Source organism: Mugil cephalus, chromosome 3 (genome assembly GCF_022458985.1).
Source record: "Mugil cephalus isolate CIBA_MC_2020 chromosome 3, CIBA_Mcephalus_1.1, whole genome shotgun sequence".
Lineage (NCBI taxonomy): Eukaryota > Metazoa > Chordata > Actinopteri > Mugiliformes > Mugilidae > Mugil > Mugil cephalus.
Window position 1 is genome coordinate 12,070,412 of NC_061772.1, and position 13,672 is coordinate 12,084,083.

At 41.4% G+C, this 13,672-nt stretch overlaps 1 protein-coding gene across 2 annotated transcripts in view; it reads left to right on the top strand.

Annotated features, from left to right (window-relative positions):
- LOC125005394 (MAM domain-containing glycosylphosphatidylinositol anchor protein 1) overlaps positions 1-13,672 on the top strand; it is a 163,056-nt gene that overhangs the window by 54,247 nt on the left and 95,137 nt on the right. For both annotated transcript variants that reach the window (XM_047580729.1, XM_047580731.1), the window contains exon 4: positions 12,495-12,669. In XM_047580729.1, coding sequence (XP_047436685.1) covers positions 12,495-12,669 — 175 coding nt within the window. The remainder of the gene's footprint in view (positions 1-12,494; positions 12,670-13,672) is intronic.

The window sequence follows — 13,672 nt, forward strand, 5'->3', positions numbered from 1 at the left end:
TCACCACCAATCATTCGTTGTTCACTTCTTTCTCATCTTTACTCTTCATTCATCCTTCTGAACAGATTTTTTTTCTCTAACTCTATCTCCTACCTCTATCTCCTACCTTTCCCCGTCTCCCTCTCGGTCTCTTTCTCGGTTTATTTTAGGCATTGTCTCCCCTCTATCTCCTATACACTTCAGCCCAACTGTAAAGGAACCGCACGTCAAGTCAGAAAGACTTAGTTCACCCGGAGGGGCAGCTTGGTTAGGGAAAAGTACGTGTGTGTGTGCATAATGTGTTGGAAACAGAACTTGGTTTTTCTGTGTTTCATCACAAATGTGACCCGAGACCACTTTAAGAAATTAGATCTTGAAAACCGTGAGCAACCGAGGGTTTCACTGACAACCTCCTGTGCTATCTCCTGTCACGTTCATTGATCATATTCCTGAATATTTTTAGACTCCACAAAGAAAAGATGAAAGGGAAAATCTAAGTATCCAAACGCAAAAAAAAAAAAAAAAGCTTTAGTGTTAGAGGTCACCTACAAGGTGCTTGTAGCATCGCTCATGTTAACTCCAGGGACAGCGGGGCTTTTAGTTAACAAAGCACTGTAGTCTCACTCGCTGCTTTTCTTGTTACACACACATAGGCCACACACACCCACACACACACACACACACACACTCTTCATGGCTTCTTCAAGAACACAATAGGAGAGTAAATGGTTTTTCTGAAAGTGATTCCTACCTCCTTATTATTTATTCATGGGTCCTCTGGTCATTGCAACCTTGAGACTTGCATGAGTGTGTGATGAATTCTATACGGGGAAAAGGTGGAGGGAGCTATAGACGAGAAAAGTGGAGAGGCAGAGAAAAGAAAGAAGAGGGGAAAGGGGTGGAGGGAGGGAGGGAGGGAGGGAGAGAGGGAGGGAGATGAGGGCCGCGGCCTGGAATAAGGGTTTGGATTTCCGTCCTTGAGGGGGGAGTGGAAGGCGATCGATAGTGGGGCTGAAAGCAGGTCCGATCGGGTGGCAGCATGAGGCTGTACAGGCACTCAGCGGGAACACGACCTAGACGCAAACAAGGTCACAGCCTGACCCCCAAGTGAATGGAGAGACACAACATCGGGAGGAAGGTTGAACTGAAAAACTGCTCATTTCCCTGCATTTTTTTTTCTCATTGCAGTAAAAGTACTTAGAGTTGGAAGGAAGACAGTATCAAGGAGAAGAGACAAGGCTATGCAGTTGAAGGCGTTAACAAGAAAAAACACACGGCATCTGTACACGCGAAAAAGGTTTCAGAGAGAGAACAAGTAACCTTTGACTGGCTTTCATGATGCTCCCTTGAAACCTGTAGAAGAAAACCCTTTAATAACTTAAATAAAGTCTTCCAAGATGTTGCACCCTGATGACTGAGTGTATGGAGCCTGCCTATGTTGAGGAGTATGTCTATGAGAAGAGAACACACGGAGGCGAAAGACATGAAAAGAGAAAAAGGTGTGACTAAAAGGAGGCAGATGAATGGTGGTGAGGTGCTTATTAGGTGCTGACCACTAATAAAGGGTAAAAACACAAGGTTGGGGTGACAAATTTAGTTTATCATATTGTCTGTTGCACTCTGGACAACTGGAGTGTTTTTCCAAACTGAAGAACATGTAGGAACTAGAAACTGGAGGAATTTAGGCTTGCAATAGAAGACGAGCAAGAGCATCTGCTACATATCTCTGGGCAAATCTGCATCTTGTGTACTTGATGTGCCCCTCTCAAAAGCAGCGTTGGACATTTATTCAGTGTATTGGAAGGTTGTTATGTTGTTTAGCTGCATACAAAAATTCACTCAGAGTCGACAGACTCCTTCACATTTTACACATTTTAATGTGTTGTACATCTTAAACGAATGGATCAGGACTTTTACAGATAATTCCAAAGTGGAAGTATGTGGGGAAACAGCTTCTTTTCTAAAGAAAAAAATAAATAAAATAAAAACTGAAATCTCTCATTTGCAAAAGTATTCAGATCCTCAGTTCAGTCCTTTGTAAACCTCCTTTGGCAGCCATGAAAGCGCTAGGGCTTCTAGGGTCTCTACAGGCTGTGCAAACCTGGATTTGGACAGTTTACCTCATTCTTCCACACAGATCCGTACGGGCTCCATCAGTTTGGATGGGAAGCACCTGTGTCCCTGACAGAAGTTTTACCAAAGATTAGTAACTTAAAATGGAATATAACTTTATTTCCATTTAGTTGTTAAAATAAATAGTTCATTTTGATGTCAAGGGCTTTCGCATTAATAACCTGGTGCAAAATGAAGCCATCAAATCGTGTCCACAACATCTGGTTTTGCAAGGAGAAAAGTCTTGTCATGTCTTTAAATGATTCAATCAGTCACAGATTAGAGCTTCATCTGTGACAAATACGGACCTTCCTGTCCTGTTGTTCCTACAGCTTGGATAAGCGACAAGATGTTTCTCAGGGACTGTAGAGAAGTGAGGTGGTGGTGGTGGAGTGGTTTCCTTGATTAAGGCCCTTCTTGCTAAGTAACACAATTTTGGCATTCTGAAGAAATGAAGAATGAGATGCAAAGACTTCAGCTTCTTGTCTCCCTTAAAGGCAACTTCTGCTTTGGAGAAATTTCACTGAAATTGCTTCACTTTCTGCTTCCTTCTTCACTTTCAACAATGGCGACTGAAACTTTCGCTGAAATATCGCAGATGACGAGTCATGCAAATGTCTGTATCTCTGAACCTCCTCAGTCAACCTTTCCTCGATGTGTTTCACCTTTATTGATCTAAAACAGTCAGTTCGAAAATTGCAGGGATGAAGAAGCAGCCGGAAATACTGAAGCAGACCAATCACAGCTCTTGGGCTCTGCGTTGCCGCAACACGTAGTTACATTTCTGTGGAGGTGCTCATCAGGCTAACGCATTAAGGGCTCTGGGCTGTTGCTGTAGCTACGGCATCAAATTGACACAGAAGCTTTAACAGCCTATTATTCCTAGTATGGAGAAAGAAAGGAAAGGACTGGGTTGAGACCTGAGACGGACAGAGAGTGTAGACATAGGTACTGGTAGATGGATGGCGTGAGGTGTCGTGTAGTTCCACTATTTCGATTACATACTGAGTCTATCCAGTGGAAATACTTTGAACAAACTTTCTAAATGCAGACCAATAAATAATATATCAAAATATTATTCTGTCGATCTGCTGATCAATGAATCGACTGATTCCATTTCTGTGTGATAACGTTTCAAAGCAGACTAGAAAGGAGGAGGCTGGAGTTTTTGTCATGTCAGGCTTTAGAGCGTGAGCATACGAGTATTTCCCTGGAGGAGGTCTGAACCAGTGAAAACTCAATTTGTATTGATCCATCTGAAATAACAGCAGAAAGTAGTTGTTAGATCATTTTTTGGCCTACACTAATTAAAATGCTGCTGCTGTAGCCCTCACTAAGAACAAAGTGGATCACATCACTCCAGTTCAAACATCTTCACACTGGCTTCTTGTGTGTCACTGAATTGATTTTTAAAATACTGTTGTCTTATAAAGCACTGAATAGTTTAGGGCCGAAATCAATTTCTGATATGGTGCAGTTTAGAACAGTGTCAGATCAGAAATTCCCAGAAAACCAGAGGACAGATAAAACTCTCAGTTCCTTTAAAGCTGTGACTTATCTATTTACTGCCTTTAATTAAAAGAACTGGGACAATTTATTCCCATCTTGAACTGACACCAACAGCACTGTCATCTTCTCCCGTTCTTTTACCCTTAAAAAATAGTTTGTTTGTTCATTTTACCTTGTGTTTTGTTCCTTTGCCTTATTGTTTCTAGAAAAACACCAATTTAGGACTCACCCAAAGTAAATTGAATGCTGTTCATGAACACTTTCATGAACAGCATTCAGAGTTCATGCAAGGTCTTAGTCTCTTTTGATAGCCAAGACTCCGAGGTTTCTATCACAAAACTCAGAATCACTCTAAGTGGTATTGTTCTTGAGGAAACAAAGTTCTCACACAGTTAAAAATAAGAAGTTGTTGGGTTCGCCTGAATTTTTTTTATATCTGATGCCTTCAGAGAAAACTGAGGACAGAGGTCATCTGGATAACACAAGGTTATTAGAGCACAATATCTTTCTTACTTCCAGTTCAAACTGCATATAAAAATGACCGAAACTGAGTTTTTCTTTTACCCTTTTGTCTAATGGTATAACCAGGCTTTTCCAAACACATGTGAATAAAAAGACCATAACTTTTGAGCACTTCAATGTCATAATCATCAGAATCTTGGGCTCCACTGAAAGGTGACACTCAGGGGAATTATACTTTATAATTAGAGTAACGGATACACAGTTAGTGAAGTGCATGACTTCATGCGTGACTAATTGAGATTGTGAGAGACAAAAAACTAGATCAAATCAAATCTAATCTAACCCAATCAAATTAGATCTCAGAACCAGATCATTTGTTGTGATCGTGTTTCTAGGTGTAAGACTCATACTGGACTATACCTTTTCTGTATGTTTGAGTGTCTCTGGAGTGTCTGCTGCCGTGGTAACGCACCGTACTTTGTAGACAAGCCCCTCTATGAGGCTAAAAATAATAAAGACAAGGTCTAAATGTCTGTGTGCCTGCACTCACAAACTAAAACGAAACATGGGAAAGAAAGTAGACTGTAGAAAAGAGGACACAGAAATAGAGAGACAGATACAGACGGATAGGCAGGTTTCCTGTGAAGCTGTACATTTAATTTGAATGCATTTGAGTGATGCACTTTTCCTTAAATACTACCCTTTGAATAGTCAGTTTTACTACAGGAACTATTGTAATTGCTTGTTGATTTCATATCTAATAGAGGAAGGCAGCGTCTTTGAGGCTGCGCATTTATGAAGATTTAAAGATTTGCATTTTTCACCTACTTAACTCTTTATGGGACAAGGGGATACTGTATATGTGGTAACTTCCACACACATTTAGAAGCATGTGGTTTTCATTCAGCTAGTCAGAGCAGATCAAGGCAACATCCTCAGGTCAAATCAGGATCAAATGTGGTCTACAAAGTCCACCTCTGCATGAACGCTGAGTGTAACTGCTTTATTAGGTACCATGAAGAAGTGGCCTAGCGTTGTCTAATGTGATAATGTGTATGATGACAAGTGACTGAATCAGCACTTATGTTCTAATGGTCTAAATACATGTTTGCTACTTCAGGGCAAGGAATCATATATGATAAAATCAGTCATCTTAATTTTCTCCGTGAAAATTTAAGATTTTGAACAATTTTGCAAAAGTAAACAAAAGTCTAATTACGCCTTATGCTACAATGACACTCAAAGTATTTCACTGAGTGTCCTGTGAAGGGTAAAATGAGATTTACAATATCACTGCATCCAAGTCTGTTGCACTTTTATCTGTTTTCATGGATACTCTTTACTTCCCTCGTGCATCCCGCTGCTTCCGTTTGTCGCCACTGCTCGTTACGACTAACACGCCCAACATGGGCCGGCCGTGTACAGTAGCAGCTGACACTGCTGCTGTCGGCTGTTGACACTTTAGAAAGAGGTGCCTATTATCTATCTGTCTGTGGAGTCTATTTGTCCCCGTTTGTTCTGACGCTGTTCTGAAGCAATTGCTTTTGAGCAAACCTTTGTGAACTATTCAGTTACTGTCAAAAGACATTTTCTCATTAAACCCACAATTCATTAATATTTTTGGTCGTGTTATTAGCTGTAATTTATACTTGCTTACTTTCAAATAAATCTCATCATCTGCGTAAATAACTTCACAAACACTGAAAAATGTAATATTCCTGCCACGATCATGACATCATCGTAAATGCTGATGATTCCTCTGCTTCCTGTAATTTTATCACAGCCGTGATCTTATATTACAGAGGCAAAAGGAGCGATAAATGCATTCATATTGTATGACAAGGTTACAGGGAGTGGTGGCGTGTCCAGTATCAATGAGTCAGTTTTATTGACCCCACCCCACACACCACACCCCCACCCCTGGAGGCATGGGAGGTATTTCATCGTGATAGACATACTGTAGATGCAGTATGTCCGATATGTCTAAACAGGCTGTAGCCGCTTTATTCAGACACATGAGGAGACATTAAATGATGTGTGTGAGAGCTTACTGACAATAATCAAGTTACGCTATTTGTTTAAAGTAGTCTTGCCAGTTAATGAGGCTATTGATTAAAAGTTTGCTCAGGCAAAATGGAGTCATAAATGGAGTTTTGTTATATTATATATTTCCCTCTCCGTCTTCTTTTCTAAATCACTGCTCTGCTCTCTCCACTTCTACAAGTAGCATTTATTTTTTATTTTTTCATGTTTTCTTCAATTTTTATTGACATTCATTTATAAGACTTTTCTACTATTAACCATTTATTGCACTATTATATCTTTTGTCTACTTATTTTCCCGTCCTCTTTTCTTTTTACACGCACAAGACTCACACAGAGTCACCCAAAAATCGTATTTGTGTGGACACGGCCTAAATCTCTCGCAGTTCAAGAAAAAATAGTCGACCCCCCCACTCTCATGAGCTCACCTGTCCCTCTACAGCCTGATATTCTGAGTCAGCAAAAACAACATCTTTCAAGCGGTGATGTTTGAAATTGAAATTATATTTATAACTCGCGTGTCTGTTACTTTTTAAAGCACCCATTTATACTTATTCTCTTCTCAGATGCTTGCCCCTCTGCCTCCGCTCTCCGGTGAAGCATAATTAAAAAAGATATCTCTGTGCAGCAGTGTGTTTTGTCTTATACTGTATCTCATCCACACCTTGTCACTTTAAGTCATTCAGTTTGACCACTGTTTGTAAGGTGAAAAAAAAAAAAAAAACACTGATGATTACTGCACATCAGTTTGTCAGTTCAAGCTGTTATTGTCAGCCGGCGCTGTCCCTCTATTTTGTCACTTTTTCCGTCATATCTCTTTATTTGTTCTCTTCATCTCCCACACTTCCCTTCTGATGTTTCATCCCCTGTGCTTGTGTGTGCATTTATGTGTGTGTGTGTGGGTCTGCATCTGTGCCAAGTAGTATTCCCCGATAACAGGATTACCATCTTAAGCCTATTCACGGTAAGTGAGCCAGTTGGATGGATAAAGCACTGTATCGTCAACTCTGCTGGCGTTACATTAAGAAAAGAGTTAGTAAAATTGTAGAAGGCAGGCCTAGCAGGCTCTCTGTGAATTACTCGTGGGAATATAAAGGATTCAAATTCTGTTACACCCCAGGAAGCGGCAGCGGTATAGAGGGAGGGGTAGCCTTTGTGTCTGTGTTGATGGTAAATCGCTGCGGGTATGAGCAGTTGTAGGTGGCAGGCACACATCAAGGGACGGGACGGAGTTAAATGTAAGCAAATGTCCAGCTGCTGTCATTCTTTTCAGGAGTGTTTCTATTATTATTTCTGAAATACTCTTCCACCATCTCGCTGTTTCTTTTTCACACTGAATGCTAATTCAGTATTACAGCCTCTCATGTATTGTTGTGTAGTGTTGACAGTTTCCAGTTTGGACAGCAGAGCAAAAAGGTCTGACAGCCATCGGACCATGTCTGCTAGATCCTGTTCATCCTATGTGATGTGTCAGTGAAGTGGGAGACAAAGTGTATATATGTGTGTGTGTGTGTGTGTGTGTGTGTGTGTGAGAGAGAGAGAGAGAGAGAGAGAGAGAGAGAGAGAGAGAGAGAGGATGCAAAGCAGATGAGAGATGTGAATGGAGAACAACTTAAGACAGAGGGAAGAACACATAAAGAGGGGTAGATTTTTGAGACAACCGAGCACGCAGAGGGGTGGAAGACAGCTGCAGGCCACTGATCTGTCAGTATAGGTAACACACATTAGCCCTGGTCTCCCTTATCACCTAAAAAAGCACATGTCTTCTCTTCTCTTCTCTTCTCTTCTCTTCTCTTCTCTTCTCTTCTCTTCTCTTCTCTTCTCTTCTCTTCTCTTCTCTTCTCTTCTCTTCTCTTCTCTTCTCTTCTCTTCTCTTCTTTGTTGTCGCTATGAATATCTTGTTTCTTCCTGAGCCTACCCATTTCAGATCTATATTCGTTAAGCAGCACCTATCACCATTCCCTTTTTTCCCTCAGCATTAACAGTTTCAGTCTAGTATAACATACCTTCTTGCCATGGCTTTATGAAACTCATAATGTGTTTTTGTTGACTGTGTGTCAACTAAAGATATGTGGTTTCAATATACACACACACACACACACACACACACACATATATATATATATATATATACATATATATATATATATGTGGAAAGTTTCAAGTCTGACCATTCAGAGGCATGGCTGATATTTTGTCAGCTGCTCATCATGAGCTTCGTAAAGCTAAGTTTATTGTGGGGATTTAACATTAGATTCCAGTAGATTTAACGAGATGTATGTGCCTTTCAAACTGGAATTTAAATAACTGAAAATAATAATTGTCTTGCTCATCAAGCGCACATTTGACAGTGGCAACGAAGTCTGTTAGTTTGATTCACACAAGGAGCAGGAGTCCACAATACATACCACAACAATTTACCACAAAGAAGAATGATTGATGCAGTGTGGGCGCTGCTGAATGTGGCGATAATTTGTGATTGTGATTTAAGTTCAAAGCCCCAAATGGAAAGACTTGTGTGTCACATAATCATATTGTCGTAAGACTGTGGGTCTGAATGTTGAACAGCACAGCAACCTAACAACACTTAAATCTCAAACATATATTACAGGATAAATGCAACAGCAAATACTACATGTATTTGATTCTGTATACCATAAATGAGACAATGTGATACAATTGAAGGGACAAGTTATCAGCAAATGTGTACATTCGAAAATGTACTGCTCTGCTCCGACCAGTATTGTAGCTGCCTGGAAACCATCCGAGACGTTGGTCTGGACCCCTCTGTTGGAAATCATGTGGGCAGGCTTTATGTCGTGATGGACGGAGGAGAATCATAGACGTCATACGAGCGCCACTTGTGTGCAGAGCTATTTTTTTCTCTAAATCAGTCGGCGTACAATGAAAAACAAATCATATGTTACCAGACTGAAATTCTGAATCCTTGAACCTGGTCAAGCCATTAATTTAGCGCCTTCTTCAAAAGCACACAGTCTGAACAGGACGTAACGGCCCTATCAACCCGCCCTCACATAATAATACAAAGCGGTCCCCGACTTCCTCCCTCAAAACTGACAAGGCTGTTCTGTTTTTTTTGTTTTTTTTTCAGTACTGTATCTGTTGTCACGCTGAAACATCTGTGTCCTAGACAGCACACAGCTCCCCCGCTGAATAGAGAAACAGCGAACAAAACCTGCTGCATTTCATGTTGAGCTGGTTCCCAGGGGACACCCAAACTTCCCTTCACACTGCACTATCTAACCAAATGTGAGAGCTATTATTACAAAAGTCTCTGACTCAACAAATGTGTCTTCATCTCCTGGCATGTGCGTGTGGGTGGGGGGGAAGTCTGGGGGAATGAATGTGTGTAAATATATTTACACACGGAATCTGATGACAAGCGAGTGTTTCCTGTATTTTGAACAGAAATAAAGGAGGGCGTAGAGAAAAGGGCCCAGACGCTGATAACATAAAGGAGAGGAGAAGGACTGAGGGGGATATCCAGACGAATCCGTCAGGACTTGAGCAGGAAAAAAAAAGAACAGCGTCACATGTCTTTCCAAGAAAGAAAAGGGGAAAGAGGTCAGAGAAGGAGGGAGTGTAGGTGATGGGTTTAAGCTACTGGTGTCACAGGCAGATAAAGGCTCCTCTGCCGCCAGGCTGTCATCTGCATTGCACACAATATCCCCTTTATTCGCAATATCACCTTTCTCTATTTTGCTTCATCTGCCACCCTGGTGGAGCAACTCCCAGTGCGATGCAGTTTTTCTCTCTCCATCACACGGCTGCCAGCGATACTGTACATATCATTCTCTCTGGTTCTCAATCCTGCTCCCTCTCACATGCGGAAAAAAAAAAAAGAACTATGCTTACATGTGCAGTGTCTCGCACACATATTTTCCGTATTGCTCACTGACTCATCTCTACTTTGACACATGCATTTTACCCAGCGATCTCCTTATCTAACAGTGCTCCCAGTAGTATTCCATTCCCACTGGCTCTTTGTTATATTATATTATAAGTGCAATACGTAATCCTGATTTAATGTTCATCTCTGTGTTTACTCCATGCACACAAATGAGAGACATCAGCAAGTGCTACAGTTTGAACTGAAATGCTGCGTCAGTTCTCGTCCTCTATATTCCAAAAAGCCTTATTGTATAATCTCGTCATTAGAATTCTTCTTGACCTGCGCCTAATCTTAACGTTCTTGAACTCTAATCCTATGAATAACATGCTCCCTCTCCAAAGTTGCATCAAAATGTCCATAATTTGGATGATTTTCCCTCATCTTTTAATCCTTGAATGGAACGGATGAAAAGCAGCAGAACAGAGACGCGCACTTCATGCTCACTTTCGCTGTCCCCCGTTGCGTGCCCCTCGCAGAGGTTCACAAACACACACACACACGCAGGCATGAAAACCTGGAGTCACTAAACCGTGGAGAGACGGGCTTGGTTCATTGCTCACCTTGGCTGGTTTGATCAATGCCAGCCTGCCTCCACCAAATCCCTCCCACAAACAGAGCTGAATAAACAGACAGAGAGCATTTACACAGGCCCTGATAATCCACTAATCCATATAACCTGCTTTCTAATCAACACACACTCACATGCACTCACATGCACTCACATGCATGCAGGAGTGAATATGTACACCGTTACCCCGTACATATCCGGGAACGCAAGCAGACAAGCGTGCATGTGAGGGAAATACACACACTTTCACACACAAACATTTGCATGCATGCACATGCACATCCTGTATCAGTGACTTTTGCCTATTATCCTCCCTGACCTCCTCAACAGGACATGGCTGATAGTCTCTTTGAGGTTGATAACAGAAAGACGGGTTAATAGGGATTAATGGAGTGTATACACAATGTGCGCACACACACACACACACACACACACACACACACACACAAGAGAACGTGTGCGTGTGTATGTTTGTGCATTTGATTACTCGGTATCATGTAGCTGTCGGCCATGCAGCGCTCCCACGGCTTGATGGGATAATTGAAGCGTGGAAAAGCCATATAGAGTTTGTCAAAACTCTTAATGGTCTGAGCGCCACGGACAACATGAGCACGGCGCTTAGTGTCATTAAGTGTCTTCCACTCTGTGGAGCAGGGTGAGATTTTATCACTGGTGGAAAAATGATAGCTACATTTGTATAATTCTGATCGCTTACTCAGACAATTTAATGACTTGCTCCAGACTCTCCCTGGCTGTCTTGCTAATGCACTTTATCTTTTTATCACCCTAATTTGTTTCATGTATTAAGACACGCAATTTGCAGCCACTTTATGGACTCTTATATCTCAGAAAATGTCTTTATATACGCTGTAATTAAAAACAATAAGCGTTACATTTTTTTTGTGAAGAATTAGGTGGATGTCCAACTGCCTGTTTATTGCGCATTTGTCTATAAAAATGAGATAAAAACACAAAATTAGAGCGGTACCATAACTGACTGAAAATAAAAAACTGGTATAGGCTTACAAAAGCTCACAAGTACAGTTTTCCAGTTTCTCTGTTGTAATCATTGACCGTATAAAGATGGATGAAGCCAAAGTCAGTAGAGCTCCCCCTGGTGACTGGCTGCAGTATAGGTCATAAGCTCCACCTTCTCCAGGTTAGTGGATGGGACTTGGGCCAAACTAAACCAAACCTATTCAAACCAAACTAAAGGATGTGACATTGTGAAGACTGCAAATTGCCATGCCAACCGTGCTGTGAAGCGGCTAATTAAACAAAATCTGACGTGAGTGTGGTGGATGGGACCGTAATGTGCAGACTCTGGCTCCAAAGTTGCAAGAAAAAAAGCGGCAGCTTGGCCAGTGCAAGGAAGTGGGGATCCGTTGTCCATGTTTACTACCACCATAGGCTGTATAAATATGGACTTTTAGTGTAGTTATAGTTCTGTAAACTGGCACAAGAAGATGAACTTGCAGGCAGCAGCATACATTAGGCAGCTGTATGTCCGAGTAGGTCACAGAAATAAACCAAATACATTTTGACAGAAAGCAATGCTAACATGAGCACCAGGCACATAGTACGGTTGAACAATTTAAATTTCATGAATTATAATGATTTATTCATTCGATTCAGTTCTCTGATTGGTTGTAGGACTATTCTGTTGCATGCAGAGCTGTTTTTCTGTGTCGGCTGGAACACGTCTCACAGTGAAATCCAAAAGGTGTTATTACACTCTGAATATTTTAAAATAAAAAGTCCAAGCAAAGCAAATCAAATGTCAAATTTGCTCTGTTGCTGTTGTCAGTTTTCTTCAACTGCACTTTGATTCTGTCCTTTGGTACATCTCCCTTCCACAGACATTACCTCTGTCTTCTCAACATCTTCCCCTGTCCACCCTTTTCTCCAGGTACGGTGGACGAAGACGGCCGGCAGCGCCAGCGACAAGTTCCAGGAAACGTCCATCTACAATGAGACGCTGCGCATTGACAGCATCCAGAGGTTTCAGGGGGGTCGCTACTACTGCAAAGCTGACAACGGGGTGGGGGTGGCTGCCATCAAGTCCATCCGCGTAGATGTGCAGTGTAAGTGGTCAGGGAGAACGAGGAAATTAAAAAAAAGAAGAAAATAAAAAAAGAAACTCCTTCCACCTCTAGACCACAGCTGACTTTAACCGCAGCCATTCCCACTGTTAGAGAAGACCACGGTGGGTGAGAGATGGAAAGATTGCAAGACGTAATATGAAAGACTGATTGGATGGATGAAGAGATTTCAGGTGGGAATGGTTTCCAAGAGTATCTGATAAATTATGGTGGAGAGGATGAAAAGTATAGTAGGAGGATTATGGGGAGATTGGCAGATCAAATCTGTTGTGGTGTAGATAAAAAGGTCTAACAAAATGAATACAAAATGACCGTTTGTTGAATGTATACACTGGGATAATGCACTATGTATAGTTTACTCCACCAATAAGAATAATGGACGGGGGTGGGGTTGTTTTGTCAGATACTCCTGGGAAAAGGTGAAGTCTGTGGAACATATTGAGAGTTTTATAACAGTTAGTCCAGGCAGTACGGGCTCCCTAACACACTGTTTCTCAAATATCCCATGTCATTACGGGCTACAAAAAGAAGAAGGCGAAAATTAAAAAGTAGCGACCACAAAATCAGAGCTTGACCATTTAGGCTGAAACAACCTCGGGGCTTTTTTAGCTCCATAACATCCTCTGATTTGAAGCTGCCAGCCACAATTAGAATGTAAATTACCAATCGTCTGATAATTGAGTGCTTATCTTTCCTGTTCAGACCTCCTTTTGACCTGTTTCTGTAGTCCGGGGCCTTACAACAGACCTGTTGTTATTGTGTGTAAAACAAAAAGGTACCAGGTCATATTACAAGGCTCTTTTATCTTGGACAGGCACTAGTAATTTCCCTGAGAGACACTACACACTGAAGAGTTTGGAACTACAACAAGCATCTGACACTGGTGGTGCTACACAGCAGTTTCAGAATCGGCTGTAACAAATTAAGAGAAATATCCCCTGACATTCATGGCAGAAAACAACAACAACAGTAACAATAAAATTAT